Below are 18702 nucleotides of genomic sequence, written 5' to 3'. Positions count from 1 at the left end.
ACTGCTGATTTACAGTCTATTCTTGTCAGTATTCTTGTCTGTAAAAAGTTGTATTTCAGCAGTGAAAATGTGAATTGTACCAGTGACCTGGAGTACACTTTTTAATCCCAAACATATGCTTATAATCCTCTTAGTACAGGCCCTTTTTGTAAAATGTCTAGCTCCCCTTCCAGTCCTTCCATGGAATCTGGAGGGAGCAGAGATAGGCTCATTGCGGTCGTCCTCCAAGTTTGACATCCATCTGTCTCCAGCTCTCTAGCCCTCAGTGGGGTTTGGCTCAGCCGCAGACCCCTTGAGTGCTGCTCAAAGAGTTTTTGTGATTGACTGCAGATTTTTGCTCACAGTCGGCCTGCTTATGGCCTGCTTGCTCTGATAGGCTTCTGCTGGCCTCTAAAGCTGTCAAAGCTCTTGGCAATTTGTAATCCATCCTCATTTCCACCCCATGGCCCAGTCCTGGCCCGGCATGCCCTTAGGTACAAAGTTCCAGTGATAATGCATGCAGGAAGTCGGTTGAAATATTAACAGTATTATTTTTAACTCAAGTCTAGTTGTGTTACGGAGGAGGCTCCCGTACCCCCTCCTCCGCACCACCAGAGGGAACTGTCCCCAGAGTATTAGCGATCTTCCATTCGGACTCCATTTCCCATCATCCCTCTTACCTGGGCCTGATTACACAATTCCACCTGCATCTCATTTACACACACACATATAAGCCACACCATTTCACGAACTCCTTGCGAAGTCTTGATTTGCCCCGGCTGTCATTTCCGAGCGTTATACCCATGTTTGTTTTCTGTGCTTTGATCTTGGACTGTTTCCTGTTTCTCTGATTGTTATCTGCCTGCCCCGACTTGGATTGTTTCACCCGGACTCTGTTCTCTAGCCGCCTGCCCCGATCTCTCGCCTGGTTCACGATTCTGCCGCTGCCTTGTCTCTATTGTTCTGCCTTGCCGGTATTTGACCCTGTATTGTCTGACGATTCTTAATAAACTGCAAATGGATCCAAACCCTTCTGGTGTGTCGCAACAAGTTGGGCAATTGGGAAAGTCTCAAATGTTATTTATGTGTTATGTGTATTAGTGTCATTTATATACAGACATCAATACATATAACTCTTGAGACTTTAAAGGGATAGTTCACCCAAAAATGAAAATTCTGACATTAATTACTCACCCTCATGTCGTTCCAAACCTGTAAGACCTTCGTTCATCTTCGGAACACAAATTAAGATTTTTTTTATGAATACTGAGAGCTCTCTGACCCTCCCATAGACAGCAACGATCCAACCACGATCAAGGTCCAGAAACGTAGTAAGGACATTGTTAAAATAATCCATGTGACATCAGTGGTTCAACAGTAATATCATCAGTGGTTCAACGTATGCAACGTATGTATGCGGAATTGCGGATACATTGTTTATGTATGTGATACTCTCCAAAATGGCGCCAGGGTGAGCAGAGGAGACGAATTGTTGAATAAAGTCATTATTTTTGTTTTCTTTGCACACAAAAAGTATTCTTGTAGCTTCGTAAAATTACGGTTGAACCACTGATGTCACATGGATTATTTTGACAATGTCCTTAGTACGTTTCTGGACCTTGATCGTGTTAGGATCTTTGCTGTCTATGGGAGGGTCAGAGAGCTCTTGGATTTCATCAAAAATATCTTAATTTGTTTTCTGAAGATGAACGAAGGTCTTACGGGTTTGGACCGACATGAGGGTGAGAAATTAATGACAGAATTTTAATTTTTGGGTGAACTATCCCTTTAATATTTGCTTGCAGCTTTAAAGCAGAGTGACAACAACCTGTTCTATAAAATATTGATGGCTGAGTGCAAATATGAGGTGTTTTTGATTCACAAAAATGCGGGTATGCCAGAAGAAAGTTTGGTGAGCTGTAAATCAATATCTACACAAAGTGTTCCTCAACAGAGCACTGTTTACACAGACCATAGTCTATGAGTGCATTTTAGTCAATATCTGGGGCAGCAGACATCCCAAAAGAGTGTTTTGTTTTCATTTTACAACTTTAATACATAAATAAACACCCCTTCCACAAGGCGTGACAGTCAATAAGACTAATGTAAAAAGAGCTACATACTGTCATAGCTTGTGGAACTTTTTAAAATATCGTTATCAGGGATACTATTTTTAAAAAATTATACTTTTTCTTTAATTGAACCTGCCATTGATATTTCTGTTGCAGTTGTACATCCCCTCTGCAGAACCTTCATTTGGCATCCATTTAGGATGTTTTTAAACGGCATCGATTAGACTTCAGAATGTATTTTTATGTAGCTAGTTTTAGTTTATTCAGACACAACCATTCACATTTTTATTTTCATTTTATTCAAATTAATTTAGTCAAAAGGCATTTATTATACAAAAGATTTCTATTTCAAATTAATGCTGTTCTATGGAACTTTCTATTCATCAAAGAATCCTTAAAATGTATTGTCGTTTCCCCAAAAATATTAAGCAGCGCAATTGACTTTTCACCATTGATAATAACAAGAAATGTTTTTAAAACATCAAATCAGCATATTAAAATGCTTGCTAAAGGATTATTCTAAAGGAAAACTGAAGACTGAAGTAATGACCCCTAATTTTTGAATGGTAGATGCAATTTTATATTTGAAGTAAAATAACTTACTAAGATAAGGGAGTGAACGGACTCCCCTGATGGAATAAATCTGTTTGATCGACCATCCAGCACATAAAATCATCCCTCTTACCTGGGCCTGATTACACAATTCCACCTGCATCTCATTTACACACACACATATAAGCCACACCATTTCACGAACTCCTTGCGAAGTCTTGATTTGCCCCGGCTGTCATTTCCGAGCGTTATACCCATGTTTGTTTTCTGTGCTTTGATCTTGGACTGTTTCCTGTTTCTCTGATTGTTATCTGCCTGCCCCGACTTGGATTGTTTCACCCGGACTCTGTTCTCTAGCCGCCTGCCCCGATCTCTCGCCTGGTTCACGATTCTGCCGCTGCCTTGTCTCTATTGTTCTGCCTTGCCGGTATTTGACCCTGTATTGTCTGACGATTCTTAATAAACTGCAAATGGATCCAAACCCTTCTGGTGTGTCGCAACAAGTTGGGCAATTGGGAAAGTCTCAAATGTTATTTATGTGTTATGTGTATTAGTGTCATTTATATACAGACATCAATACATATAACTCTTGAGACTTTAAAGGGATAGTTCACCCAAAAATGAAAATTCTGACATTAATTACTCACCCTCATGTCGTTCCAAACCTGTAAGACCTTCGTTCATCTTCGGAACACAAATTAAGATTTTTTTTATGAATACTGAGAGCTCTCTGACCCTCCCATAGACAGCAACGATCCAACCACGATCAAGGTCCAGAAACGTAGTAAGGACATTGTTAAAATAATCCATGTGACATCAGTGGTTCAACAGTAATATCATCAGTGGTTCAACGTATGCAACGTATGTATGCGGAATTGCGGATACATTGTTTATGTATGTGATACTCTCCAAAATGGCGCCAGGGTGAGCAGAGGAGACGAATTGTTGAATAAAGTCATTATTTTTGTTTTCTTTGCACACAAAAAGTATTCTTGTAGCTTCGTAAAATTACGGTTGAACCACTGATGTCACATGGATTATTTTGACAATGTCCTTAGTACGTTTCTGGACCTTGATCGTGTTAGGATCTTTGCTGTCTATGGGAGGGTCAGAGAGCTCTTGGATTTCATCAAAAATATCTTAATTTGTTTTCTGAAGATGAACGAAGGTCTTACGGGTTTGGACCGACATGAGGGTGAGAAATTAATGACAGAATTTTAATTTTTGGGTGAACTATCCCTTTAATATTTGCTTGCAGCTTTAAAGCAGAGTGACAACAACCTGTTCTATAAAATATTGATGGCTGAGTGCAAATATGAGGTGTTTTTGATTCACAAAAATGCGGGTATGCCAGAAGAAAGTTTGGTGAGCTGTAAATCAATATCTACACAAAGTGTTCCTCAACAGAGCACTGTTTACACAGACCATAGTCTATGAGTGCATTTTAGTCAATATCTGGGGCAGCAGACATCCCAAAAGAGTGTTTTGTTTTCATTTTACAACTTTAATACATAAATAAACACCCCTTCCACAAGGCGTGACAGTCAATAAGACTAATGTAAAAAGAGCTACATACTGTCATAGCTTGTGGAACTTTTTAAAATATCGTTATCAGGGATACTATTTTTAAAAAATTATACTTTTTCTTTAATTGAACCTGCCATTGATATTTCTGTTGCAGTTGTACATCCCCTCTGCAGAACCTTCATTTGGCATCCATTTAGGATGTTTTTAAACGGCATCGATTAGACTTCAGAATGTATTTTTATGTAGCTAGTTTTAGTTTATTCAGACACAACCATTCACATTTTTATTTTCATTTTATTCAAATTAATTTAGTCAAAAGGCATTTATTATACAAAAGATTTCTATTTCAAATTAATGCTGTTCTATGGAACTTTCTATTCATCAAAGAATCCTTAAAATGTATTGTCGTTTCCCCAAAAATATTAAGCAGTGCAATTGACTTTTCACCATTGATAATAACAAGAAATGTTTTTAAAACATCAAATCAGCATATTAAAATGCTTGCTAAAGGATTATTCTAAAGGAAAACTGAAGACTGAAGTAATGACCCCTAATTTTTGAATGGTAGATGCAATTTTATATTTGAAGTAAAATAACTTACTAAGATAAGGGAGTGAACGGACTCCCCTGATGGAATAAATCTGTTTGATCGACCATCCAGCACATAAATGTTAACCATTAACAGACGTAATTCTGCCTACATTCTTTAGTGTTGGAAACAGCCTACGTAAAGCGATTCTTTTTTCATGGCAAATCTCCCACATTGTTTGACAGAACCCGCCCTAAGAACAGGTTTTGCCACAAAGCCATTTTTTGTAAATAATTTACCATCACTCTTTGTTGTGTCTAGAGGAATTTCACTACCTTCCAGAGAGCATTTTTGTTTACACAGGTAGAATGCACAAGTGAACAGATTTACCTGGTTAGAGTGCAGTAGTGTTGTTGTCCCCGTCATCTTTCAAGGTTTTTAGCATTAATAATTCAATGGTTGTGTTGTAGGGCAAAAGTACCCATTGAAGTGAAGTGAACTTTGGTTTTAGAAAAATGAGGTGCTGCGTACTTTTTGTTGCTTGCATTAAAGGTGTGCAAATAATGGGACAATCATGAAGAAATAATCTTCACATAAATATGAAGCATTGCTGACAGAATGAAGTCATATTGAACTTTATTACAAGCATTGCTGTTTTCAACATAAGTTAACGTTCTTGCTTATTCTTCTCTTTTTGTTAAGTTGACAGAAAGGGTAAATGATTGAAAAATCCATTTGACCACATCCAGAGGAGTTTAACTCAAAAAGCGTTTGATCATGTTTCTTTTTCTCCTTAATTTCATCTTCACTTTCATTGCGTCCTTTTCTTTTTTTATCTTCTAGCATTCGGTGTCTCCACTTATACACTAATACATACCAACTTTATCAATTTCTCCAGTATTCTGCTTTTCTTTAGTCTTAACTGAAATCTGCTGTCTGCAATAACATATTATTATTTAAATGAAATCAACTAAAATGTCCATGATGCATCTGACTGATCTGTTCATTTGAATACACTGTCTTTTAAAAGAGTTAAATCAAATTCTAAATGGCTTTTGAAACGTTTTCTAAGTTACAAGTCACTAATCACTGCTATTATTTTTTTTCCTCTAGAAAGAATGACAATAATAATAAAATCTTTTTATTTAGTTGACCTAAAATGAAAATGTACTCCCCCTCAGGCCATCCAAGATGTAGATGAGCTTGTTTCTTCGAATTTAGCATCAACAAAAACATCAAAATAATTTGCAAGTAATCCGCATGACTCCAGTCCATCAATTAATATTTTATGAAGTGAAAAGCTGTGCGTTTGTAAGAAACAAATCCATCATTGGGGTGTTTAACTCTAAACAGTTGCTTCTGGCCATAATCCATAATAATGTTTCCTCTAGTGAAAAAGTTGATCTCTTGTTGTCCTCTTACTTCGATATCAACCAACATATTTGTTTAGAACTGTTTTGGACTGTTTAAGATTTTAAACAAGTACTTGATCTTTGCATATTTCTCTCCTGATTCAGACGAGACAACTTCATCACTGGAGAAAGCAATATTATGGATATAGGACTCATATTTTAGCTGGAAGCAATGGTTTGATGGATTTGTTTCTTGCAAACACACAAGTTATCAGTGTTAATTATTGTGCTTCCAAATCATTTTCAAAAGGAATTGTCCAAATGTAATTCTAGATGCGAGCACAACATAAAAGTGAAGTAAAGCTATCAGTTATTGGGTTCTTTTTACATTGGAGCTAATCTATGTACATGTCTTGACAGCCTTCATTTTATAGTGTTTACAGGGGGGACTAGACGGTTTTGAACTTCACATTGAAAATTGTCTTCATACTTAACATTGCCATTTTTCCGTATTAGACACATCTCTGCTCATTCAGAAGGCAGCAATTATCACATTTGCTTTGGGAGAATAACATATGTTGTATTTTGTGCAGGCTATTAAAAATAACAATGAGGGAATAAAATCCACCCTGTGGCATTTAAATTGGTTTTAATATAAAAAGGAAGCATAATTAGAACATGCTATGTAGCTGTATAATTTTTTCTTCTTAACATTTTTATGATGTTTCTTCCTGCTTTAATTTCTCTAAACAAGATGTGACCATTTGAGCATATCTGTGCAGTGACAAATAGATTTAGACGTCCTTTTTGGCAACCTTTTAGTCTCACCGCTTGCTTTGCAAGTAATTTGCATATAATCATGCCTGGCTGGCATAAGAATTAAGTTTTGCAGAAGGCAATTGAAGTGCAGAAACTGAATACATTTGAATGTATTGAAGCCCAGATTTATTCAAAGTAACAGCAAACATAGTGCTGTGTCTTCAACACACCATCATTTCCTGAAACATGATACCAGATGTCTTTCATGCATTTTACATCATGTTGTTAGTAAAGAGAGGGGTTTTTTTTTTCCACATATGCCCACTAACATATGTTGTATTTTGTGCAGGCTATTAAAAATAACAATGAGGGAATAAAATCCACCCTGTGGCATTTAAATTGGTTTTAATATAAAAAGGAAGCATAATTAGAACATGCTATGTAGCTGTATAATTTTTTCTTCTTAACATTTTTATGATGTTTCTTCCTGCTTTAATTTCTCTAAACAAGATGTGACCATTTGAGCATATCTGTGCAGTGACAAATAGATTTAGACGTCCTTTTTGGCAACCTTTTAGTCTCACCGCTTGCTTTGCAAGTAATTTGCATATAATCATGCCTGGCTGGCATAAGAATGAAGTTTTGCAGAAGGCAATTGAAGTGCAGAAACTGAATACATTTGAATGTATTGAAGCCCAGATTTATTCAAAGGAACAGCAAACATAGTGCTGTGTCTTCAACACACCATCATTTCCTGAAACATGATACCAGATGTCTTTCATGCATTTTACATCATGTTGTTAGTAAAGAGAGGGGTTTTTTTTCCACATATGCCCACTCTGCCCAGGAATGTCAGAGACGATGTTGAATAATGAGGATCCATGATGTGTGTGTTTTATTTTTTAAATGATGATTTATTTCACATAAGGAATGACAATTTTTATTTTTAGCAATAGATTTTTATATTTGCTAACAATGTTTTTTAGGCAGCAAGCTGGATGTTTGTGGTCAGTAAGTTTTATTTAGTTTTTGAAAGAAACAGAGACTTTTTTTTATAATGTTACAAAATATTGATAATAAAAATAAATGTTTTTTTGAGCAGCAAATCAGCATATTAGAATGGTTTCATGAGGATCATTAAAGACTGGAGTTATGGAAATTCAGCTTTGCCACCACAGGAATAAATTACATTTTAAAATAAACTCAAATACAAAACTATTATTTTAAATTGTAATAATATTTTATAATATTACTTCTAATCAAATAAATGCAGCCTTGTTGAACATAAGAAGCTTCTTTCAAAAACATTTTAAAAATTCATACTGACCCGACCAACATTTGAACGGTAGTGTGCACAGTGTACAATCTAACTCCATAAACCCATAAACACTTTTGCTTGAAAACAAAGGCAATCAATGCAAAATATTGCAGCACATTTTTACTCCTGCTTTCAAGTCACAAGTCGTTTCTGTAAATTTGACAAAACCTCATCTACAGTATGGTATCCAGCTAGATTATCTTGGTGACAGATCAGCAAAATATGTAACCGCAATGTAGAATACATCACAAAAAATCAGCATATAGGTTTGCAAGGCATAAAAAAATGCATGTACAAGATTGGAGTCTTTGAACAATTCCAACATTTTACAATTTTCTCAGGCTACTTTGTCATCCCATATGACTAATATCCTCCATATAGCTGATTTAGGATGAACTCAAGACTCATGTTAAGATCTTTTATAATAGGTTAAGTTGCTCTGCTTGCATCTGTGGCCGTCAGCCACTGCTTTAGTGGACTCAATTGGCTGGAGATACGATTTAGCACATTTTCTAATTGAATTAGTCTGCGCAATGGCTCGGTTCTGGCTGATCTCTCACTGCCTAAATCAAGTCCAGCTCAATTTGGACTCAATTACCTTCTGCTTGCTTGGCTACTGGTCTTTAGCTTATAGAATTGAAATAGGAACATTTACTCATGACCCAGAGGGTTTTCAGCTTTTAATGTGATGTTTTCACCCAGATAGTTTTTAAAGGGTTACTCCACACCAAAATGAACCTTTTATCATTAATCACTTACCCCCATGTCGTTCCAAACCCGTAAAAGCTTCGTTCCTCTTCGGAACACAATTTAAGATATTTTGGATGAAAACCGGGAGGCTTGTGACTGTCCCATTGACTGCCAAGTAAATAACACTGTCAAGGCCCAGAAAAGTATAAAACATCGTCAAAATAGTACATCTGCCATCAGTGGTTCAATCTGAATTTCATGAAGCGATGAGAATACATTTTGTACGCAAAGAAAACAAAAATAACGACTTTATTCAACAATTCATCTCCTCCGCGTCACCGTAGCGCCATTTTGGAGAGTATCCACTGAACGCAAACTGGGTATGCTGCTCTACTTGTCTGTGTCAGCCGCACCACACGGATACGCTGTTTTTGTTCAAATCAAAGGGTAAACAAACGTAGACAACGTATCCATGTGGTGCGGCTGACACATACAAGTAAAACAGCATACGCAGTTTGCTGTCTACGTTTATTTACCCTTTGATTTGAACGAAAACAGCGTATCCGCATTTTGTTTTCTATGCGTACAAAAAGTATTCTCGTCGCTTCATGAAATTCAGATTGAACCACTGATGGCAGATGTACTATTTTGATGATGTCTTTCATACTTTTCTCGGCCTTGACAGTGTAATTTACTTGGCAGTCAATGGTACAGTCACAAGCCTCCCAGTTTTCATCCAAAATATCTTAAATTGTGTTCTGAAGACGAACGAAGCTTTTACGGGTTTGGAACAACATGGGGGTAAGTGATTAATGACAAAAGGTTCATTTTGGTGTGGAGTAACCCTTTAACTTCATCTAAACAGCCCACTGTTGTTTTTGCTTATCGAGACGAGTAGAAAGTCACATGATACTTTGAATGACACAGGAACAGAAGATAAATTGTTTCCCTCGCTATAGACAGTCTTGAATCATCCAGTGCACACAACAGACCGTTTGTCTGTGGTTAATGGTGTGTATCTGAACTGCACCTGAGTGGTCCATCAAATATGTCATTACTTCCTCAGCTGATTGATCAAATATGTTCTGTCACACAAACTCTCGTGTGCCCTGGAGATTGTGCAGGTACATCTAACCCACAGTATGCTCCTGCTAACTTAAACATGTCAACTGGACCAAATGCAGACCTATTTTTAGCTTCACCAACTAGTGTCCTTATTTGTTCATTCTTCTCATACGTTGTTTGAAGCTGGTCCAGGGTCTCATTCATTATTACTTTGTGTTTCAGACAGCTCAATACATCAACCAAATAGCTTTTAGACACAGATACCCGCTCTCTTCGCTTTTTGGGGAGGATGTGAACGTGCCTGCAAAACCACCTTTAGAAAACAACTCAACTTTATTGTTTAGTAATAGATCGTTTTTAATTCAAGACAAAATTATTCATCGTAACTGTATGGAACTACCCCTGTGGCTACAGTATGAACTTTATAGATTCACTAACAATAACCTTGAGACTGGTCATTGCAAATATAGAAAAAAATGCATTTAAATTCAGACATTTTTAGGTGTTCAGATATGTTTAAATACATTTTGGGACCACTGTATAATATGAGGTTCGAATGACTTGTGACAGTTTTGAAAGAATGAGTTGGAACGAGTTGAAAATGATAAATAACTTTACCATAAGTCATCATATTCCAGAAAAGGTGCATTTGTGTGCTTATGAATTTATAGCTGTCATGACTTTACATACAGTATGTAGTTTCCAGTCATTATTGCACGTTAAAAAACATAATAAAGGTATGTTTGTAAAGAACATGTAAAGGTTTAATAAAAAAATATACGAAGATTTTTTTTAGTAACACATTAAATTATCTTAAATTATCTTCTAGTAACTTTTTTTTTAACGCTTATCAGTGAAAATGAAATAGATATTACTGGACATGCAAAAATATGACATACTGACATAATGCATGCCTGAAGCTTACCTCATATACTGTTCAAGTGAAATTATAATTTTGTAAGGATAGGATTTTAAATCAGAGGATTATTGTCATTAAATTCAATTGGTAAATTCCAGTGTTATTTATTTATATAGGCTACCGTTTGATAGTTTATACTGTTTTCTATTCGTTTTTATGTTTTCAGTTAGAAATCTAGTAATAGTTTCCATTTTAGAAAGTTTGTTATGTGCTTGTCATAATATTTATTTTTATACAGCTTTAATTTAATTTGATAGTTTTAGCAATTTTAGTGCTTCAGCTTTAACTTATTTTAGTTAGGTCCCAAGGCATCATATCTAATTTTCTTTGCTTTAATTGTTTTTTTTTTCATTTAATCTTTATATTTTATTTAGACAGATGTCAGACAGAGACTCATTTAATTGTCATTACATTTTTTTGTATGATTGTTGTGCTTGGAGCACAAACGTCTGTGGCCTATATTGTTCAGCTAAAATGTCATTTTCTCAAATGTGTTGCTTGCTCAAAAATGCTCCAAAAAGCTGCTGGAGATATACAACATGCTTTCTGTCATTACAAAAACTAGCTATTAAAAATTCAATACTTCAGGGACCTGCTTACTCACTATGCAATAGGAATGTAATCTCAAGCTAGCTCAGGCTAATTCAAATTTGTTTTGTTTTGATTGGGTTGATAAGATGATAATTTATGAAATGACAAGAAATACCAAATAGTTTTGTGAGTAATGTCCCATAGAGGGTTTTATCTAGTTATGATAAAGAAAGCACAGCACACTTTCCCTTTTGCAGCTGTTCTTGTATACTCTTAATTTATTTTGCTTCTATGGAAAAGAGTGTCCAGAATATTCTTCAAAGACCAACCTTTTATGTTCCACAGAAGAATATGTGCTTGGAACAATACATATTTTGGTAACACTTTACAATTAGGTTCCATTTGTTAACTATATTTAATGCATTAACTAATAATGAACAAAACATTGTTACAGTATTTATTCATCTTTGCCAATGTTAGTATTAGTAAATGTTGAATTAACATTAACTAAGGTTAATAAATGATTTCGAAGTATTATTCATTGATGGTTTATATTAACTAATATAGTTCATTAATATTAACAAATGGGACCTTATTGTAAAGTGTTACCCATGTTTTATTTTTTGTTTTCACATAATGTGAATTTTTAACAATGTTTTCTAGACTGAATGTCTAGCATGAATGTGCTGCATGCCACAGATCACATGAGATGTGTTTTTAGAACACAAACAGACTGAGATTTTAGTCTGGGCGTCTGGAAACCACGGCTAGTTTGCTGAGATATTGACTCTGCTCAGATCTCTCTGAGCAGGCCATTCAAAGCCACATTGGGGCCATTCCCCATTAAGACATCTGTGCTGAGTGTCACTTCAGAGGCTAGGTGCTGTGCTGAAATGCGCAAGCCATCAACACTTGCTCAAAGTGTCACTTTGACAAGATGGCTCCTCAGGATAGCTGTCACTGTGTGTGATTTATAATACAGCCATACAGAATTTATGATCAGTAAGAGCAAATCAAAGTTTTGTGTGCATATATCTGAATTGTCACATGAACTTTTGACATAACTTACTGCTTGATGCATTTAAACGATTGGATTAAATATGGATATCTTGCCTAGTTGAAGGCCCTCTTAAACAATATTACTTCATTGTATTGTATAGCTATTATAAATGAAATTAAATTGTGTTATTCTGATTTAATGATGTTACTCTAGTGATCTTGACTGTATTTGTGCCATTTAAATATCACTGTTTTGTAAGAATATTTGGTAACATTTCAGTTTAGAGAGCAATTCTCACGATTAACTAGTTGTATATTAGCATGCATATTACTTGCATATTAGCTGTTTATTAGTACTTAAAACACATATGAATGCCGTATTCTGCATTACTATATTCTAGATCCCTTCAGCGTCGATCCCTAAATTTAACAACTACCTTACTAACTATTATTAAGCAGAAAATTAAGCGTTTATTAAGGCAAAAGTCATAGTTAATAGTGAGAATTGGTCCCCAAACTAAAGTGTGAATTAATATTTTTGCCTATTTAGGGGGAAAGTGTTAAATGTTCTGTTGAATATAGTCATCCAAACAAAGTTACAGTTAATTCAGCAATAACATTGAGCATATATGCAAAACAATAACAAATAATATTATTTGATTTTTTTTAGAATACTGTTATTAATTCAGAATTCCAAGTTACAGTGGGAATTCATTTCCTAACTCATTAAAATGAATGGTCCATAAGAGTGTGTGTTTGTTGTGTGTAGGAAACAATGGCGTGTACTTCAACTAGATGACATCTGACCAAACCACTTTAAAATGCACACAAACCTTTCCTAACTGTTGTCAAAGGTGTCTACATTTTGTTTACAATTTATGTTTATTTTGTCGCATTTGCGACCACTGTAGTCACAGCCTGTCTTGGCTTGCATTGATACAGCCTTTCTTAAAGGGGTGGTTCACTGGGTTTTTTCCAGGCTTGATTGTGTTTATGGGGTGCAGTCTAACATGTGTTAATGCTTCGTTTAAAAAAAAAAAAAAAACGGATTATTTTTCACATAATTTACCTTTATTCCACACAGCTCTGTCCCTTCTCTGAGAAACGGACTGATCTTTTCCTGTTTTTATGAAGCCCCTCCCTCAGAAATAGGCGATGGGCTCTGATTGGTTAGCTAGCCCAGTGTGTTGTGATTGGCTAAACCGCCTCAAGTGCGCGTCTAATCGTCCCGCCCCTCACCTCAGCGGCATGTGCTCCGGTTGTATTGTAAACAAGGTGTCGTTAATATTGCTTATCAGTTTGAGCCCGATTGAGAAGCAGAGGATACTATCTGAAGAGGATCGTGCAGAATCTGTGCGAGCACGGCTTTTAATGGTAGGCCTATGTTTTTTGTTTGTTGTTGTCTCATACTTTTAGATACGCTGTTGTAAATGCTACTTCTTATGTTAGCTTTTAATATACGGTTTTATCCATGTTTAACGCTTCTCATAGCTATGTGAAAATAAGTGTATAATTGTAACAGTTCATTGTTGGAGCTGAGCTGAATGAGAGAGAAAGAGAGATGCAGAGCGTGTGCAGAGCAGGGGAACGCGAGGAACAGTATTAAGAACCGCTGCTTTTGAACATTGATTTTGAAACCTGTGAATCCATTAGTATCGTTAGAAGACAGAATCACGATTCATATATGAACAGATTTTTACGTGCACCTCTAGTTTTCTCTTCCTCTTCTCTAAAGCAGTGCAGCATGGCATCGCCCCCTCTGCTGCCTTTTCCCAGGGGCAGGGTTTGTGATGTCACGCACCCGGGAAGTAACTTGTTGTAGTCCCTACCAGCCGTTTTTGTAGGCATTAAACTGCCAGAATTTTGATATCTCTGTTTGCATTTAACTTTAAGCTTCGTAACTTTGCAGATATTGTTTATGCTCAAACAGCAACCTTACACACTAACTAACGTTAAAAAAGTGAAATCGCAATGAACCACCCCTTTAAGACCCTGTTTTAGGACCAGTCCAAACGGTCTGTTTAGGTCTGCTTAGATTAGTTCAGTGAAAAGGCTACATGGCTCCTCCTCTGTTTTACCTATCTGTTCATCCGATACCCTTTTAAAGCAGTAGGTCCCTCAGGCAAGGCTGTTAATACATCTTAAAATACCAAAGCAACCTCTTTGACTCTTATCTGTTAATGCTCTAACATTTATTGTAGGGAATGGGGATGTCTCAGGTTAAATGCCAGACAGCTTTACTGTTTCTAATGGCCTTGTTTTAATGGTGTCGGTTTAAATTTCTAACAAATACGACAATTTCTGAAGCTGTTTTGAAAATTGATGATTGTGATTGTTTAGTAAGGAAATTGCTCTATTTAGGTTCATTATTTGAGCCTGGACACTGATCCCTCTGACTTGTTTTTATGTTGTCATCTCCAGATGTTACACTGTCAAGGTTTTGCTTTTTAGTGCCGTGCCATTCCCAACGCAAGCTTCATAAACCGAGAGATGATGGCATTTGGTGTGCATGGAGTTATATCTTTGTACCTTTCTTCCTGTTATAGAACAATACATCATGGAAACCAGACACCTGTCAAGACTGCATCTGCTACAATGATATTGTCATCTGTAAACCCACTCGCTGCCAAAATCCCCATTGTGACTTTCAGAGGGTAAGAATGAAGTATTTGCTCATGGGCCATTAAAACAGGGCAATAACAGGGCTTAGGTGCTTGATGAATGGATTGTTAGCTTATAGGAATGAAAGCGGGCAATCAAACATTAATGCTTTTGGTCCAATTAAAAGCAACCAATACTAAGAACCGTGTTGTAAATGGTTAGATCGATGATGGTTCTACCAAGAACCATTTAAAAGATGTAACTTTGTTCTCAAAGGATTTCTAAGTGAGCTCATTAAAGATTATATAACCGACTTGATCCGCCAGAGTGTTCCAAGAGTCTGTATACCTGTGGCTTCCTTCCATATAAGCTGCGAATGGTCTGCATACCCAGGCCATCTGAGAGAATGAGTTTGCAGGTTAATTAATATAAACATGATTATAAGTTGATCCCTTGTCATTTGAGATGTAACTTGAAGCTTAATAAAGTGTTGGGAATAAGTACGTAAAATTATTTATTTGACAAACAAATCTACATCAGAAAAATGTGCTGTTACTGCCAAATCTCGACTGCTGAAAATTACATTGTCTTTGATGCAAAACTAATTTGACTACATCAAATGAAAAATATAGTAACTATATATTTCATGCTTTCTCAAGCAAAGCAAATTTTGAAAGTCCACTGAAAACATATTTGACATTTTATTTTTAGGCTACCATTGTTTTCAGTATGCAGTCGACGCAGAGACATGTAGACCGGGGGAACCCCCCATCATCCCACCCTCTGAATATTACATATCATAACATAAGTACATGTAAATGTGATTTGGCGGTTTTTACTTGGAAAAGCAGCTATATGTTTTTCTAGCATTCGAATAACAATGGATAAACCTGAAATGAAAGCAGACGGATTGGAGATGAATTTCATTTACAAATAATGTAGGAAATGTGCATACATTTAAATTGACACCTGCCACTGTGTTTCCCTCTGTGAGTGTGTCCTAAAAGCCGACGAGGAGGGGGGATCTTAATCTTAGCACTCAGCATACCCCGTTAAAAAAGTCACTGCTCGCCACTGCTGTATACAGTATATTTCACTTTCTGCTAGTAACATTAGTACACCAGTACATCTTTATATGAGTCAGTCATTGAATCATTCACAATGGATTTCTTCAAAAACACTTGTTCATTCAATAAAGCCACTGCTGGAGTTAATCTTATTGCCATTAAACCTTGCAAGAATTGTGTGTAGCCGTAACAGTGTTGTTACTGTTAACTAAAACTAAAACTACAAAAAAAAAATTTGTTCATTGAAATAAAGCTGAAATAAAATGAATTATTAATATTAGATAAAAAATTCAAGCTTGAAAAATGTTGCCTTGGAGAGAAATAAAAATAGGTTGCAGCTGATGTACTAAAACTATCAATATTTTTAAAAAAAATGGCAAAGCACATAACAAAATTACTTAAAACCTAAACCAAATTTGAAATGAAAACTGAACATTTGAAAAGCTCATTCAAACGGAATAAATTTGTTTGTAGTACATAAATAATACTAAAATAACACTGGTTGCAAATGCCAATAGTTTTGATCCTGTATTATGTCTCTTTGCTCCTGAGTCCTGATAAAACGTTCTCTAGGATGTTAATGCATCTCTTTAAATGTCTTTCGGGATGTTTTCCTAGGGTGACCGCTTGAGAATCCCACCCAACAAGTGCTGTCCGGAATGTTTTGCACAGTTGCCTGGGATCTGTCAGCATGAAGGAATGGTTTATGGGGTAAGTGACACTGCTTATGACACAACTCCAATGAAAGATGCTTAAAGCCTCATCCTGTTCCTTGGCAAATCTTCCCACTTCTGGTTAAACACCCGACTCGGTGATTGCTTCGTTTTGTGCACAAAAGCGGTTTACCGTTACCGTTACCGTTACCGTTACCGTTCCACTCTTCCCTGACAAAGCGAGCTTCTTCTTTGTCCCAGTCATCCCTGCTAAAGAGCCACTTGGTGCTCTGTTTAAGATTCTAGCAGTGTAGATTTCAAGTCAAGTAGCATTTACTTAGGAGAGCAGGCTGTGTTGGCATTGAGGCTCAGAACAATAAGTGATATCTGTGATATCCTGTTTGCACAAATTTAAAGATAACAGTTTTCTAATTTATTTTTAAGACTTTTATTGTGTTTTGCAATCAGCATCTCTCTTCATCCAAGTCCTGATTTACCACTCTCTCTCTCCCACTCACTCACTCACTCAGCATGACAGTCAGTGGAGTGATTCCAAATGTTCGGTGTGCACATGCTCTCATGGGAAGGTGACCTGTGGGCCACGTGCTTGTCCTCCTCTTAGTTGTGGGAAAGACCAGAGTCCTTTCATCCCAGATGGAGACTGCTGCCCTGTATGTGCTCATAATGGAGGTACAGTAAGCTGCAACTTCTTTAATGTACAACTTCTTGTGACAGTGATTGCTTTCCTTTGCCACTGTTTCTTGTTTTCGTCAGGCATTGTATTTACTTTATGGAAAAAATTGTGATAATGTTTAGGACTTTATGGTCCTGTAGAACACAAGACCTCACATATCTTTACTATTTATCGGTTCCTAAATAACAACAGAAAAAATTATTGCAACATAGATATATATTTTCTTTTGTTTCCTTTAATTATTTCATATTTTAGTTAATTTTATTATTTTAGTTTAGTTTTCTAGGGCAAATACACTTTATTATTGACTGCAAGCTTACAATCAGATCTGCTCCCATCCAATCAAAAACCCAAGGACAGAACCAATTTCCCTCCCTACATTTTATTCCAATAATCTGTTTCACTTGGATGCACATCATGATACAGAAGAAATTATCTGTTGGTACTTCCGTTACATGTCAAATTTAAAGATGTGTGTCATTTCTGTCAGTTTTTGTCTGCTTCATTAAAGGGATAGTTCACCCAAAAATTAAAATTCTGTCATTAATTACTCACCTTCATGTCGTTCCAAACCCATAAGACCTTCATTCATCTTTGGAACACAAATTAAGATATTTTATATGAAATCCGAGAGCTTTTCCATAGACAGTAGTGATGGGAAGATCGGATCATTTTACTAACTCGGCTCTTTGAATCTCGTTCATCAAAATGAACAAATCTTTTTTTCCAAGTCATTTACAGAATATAATTAAAACGTTACATTAATAGCCAAATTCCACAACACATCTACTTACGCAACTGTTCATGCAATAAAACTATAATGCAACTTTAAGGCCAAATGATGAGAAACGGTAAAGATTAATTCATTGTTTTATGCAGTCTGTTAGTTTCCCTCACCTCCCCGATCATATTGTTCTTTCTTTTGTCACGTCACATCCCCATAAACTGAAGCTATGCAGTCTGTACCGAAAACAGAAATGAGTAGTTCATCTCTCGAGTCTTCGGGTTCAAATCGTTCGTTCATCCAGTCCCATAGGCTATAACGCGATGCAGTCCCAGAAACACAAATGATTAGATCATCTCTCGAGTCTTCGGGTTTGAGTCATTCGTTCTTTCATCACGTGCCCGCTTCCCGGCTCAGTATCTTACAACAAATACAAATATTACATATTATTAACTGTATAAATTGTGAGAAATAAAAAAGCTACAATTTGAGACCAGAAACGCGTTTGTAAGGAAGGTTGGGAATTGTTAACTTATATCTGTATCCAATACTGATATCACGTCATGTGACAAAAGAACGAACGACTCAGACCTGAAGACTTGAGAGGTGAACTAATCATTTCTGTTTCCTGTAAAGAACTAATAGGATGTTGCGCATGTCAACACAAAATG

At 36.2% G+C, this 18702-nt stretch overlaps 1 protein-coding gene across 1 annotated transcript in view; it reads left to right on the top strand.

The window, feature by feature from the left end:
* The window catches only part of LOC107599217 (extracellular matrix protein FRAS1-like), a 127503-nt gene that overhangs the window by 29324 nt on the left and 79477 nt on the right, over positions 1–18702 (top strand). Inside the window, exons 3-5 of the mRNA XM_016290751.1 lie at positions 14839–14946; positions 16579–16671; positions 17144–17284. Coding sequence (XP_016146237.1) covers positions 14839–14946; positions 16579–16671; positions 17144–17284 — 342 coding nt within the window. The remainder of the gene's footprint in view (positions 1–14838; positions 14947–16578; positions 16672–17143; positions 17285–18702) is intronic.

Source organism: Sinocyclocheilus grahami, unplaced genomic scaffold (assembly GCF_001515645.1).
Source record: "Sinocyclocheilus grahami isolate Dianchi unplaced genomic scaffold, SAMN03320097.WGS_v1.1 scaffold262.1, whole genome shotgun sequence".
NCBI lineage: Eukaryota > Metazoa > Chordata > Actinopteri > Cypriniformes > Cyprinidae > Sinocyclocheilus > Sinocyclocheilus grahami.
The sequence above is the reverse complement of the archived record's forward strand: the minus strand, read 5'-3'. Positions and strand labels throughout refer to the sequence as shown.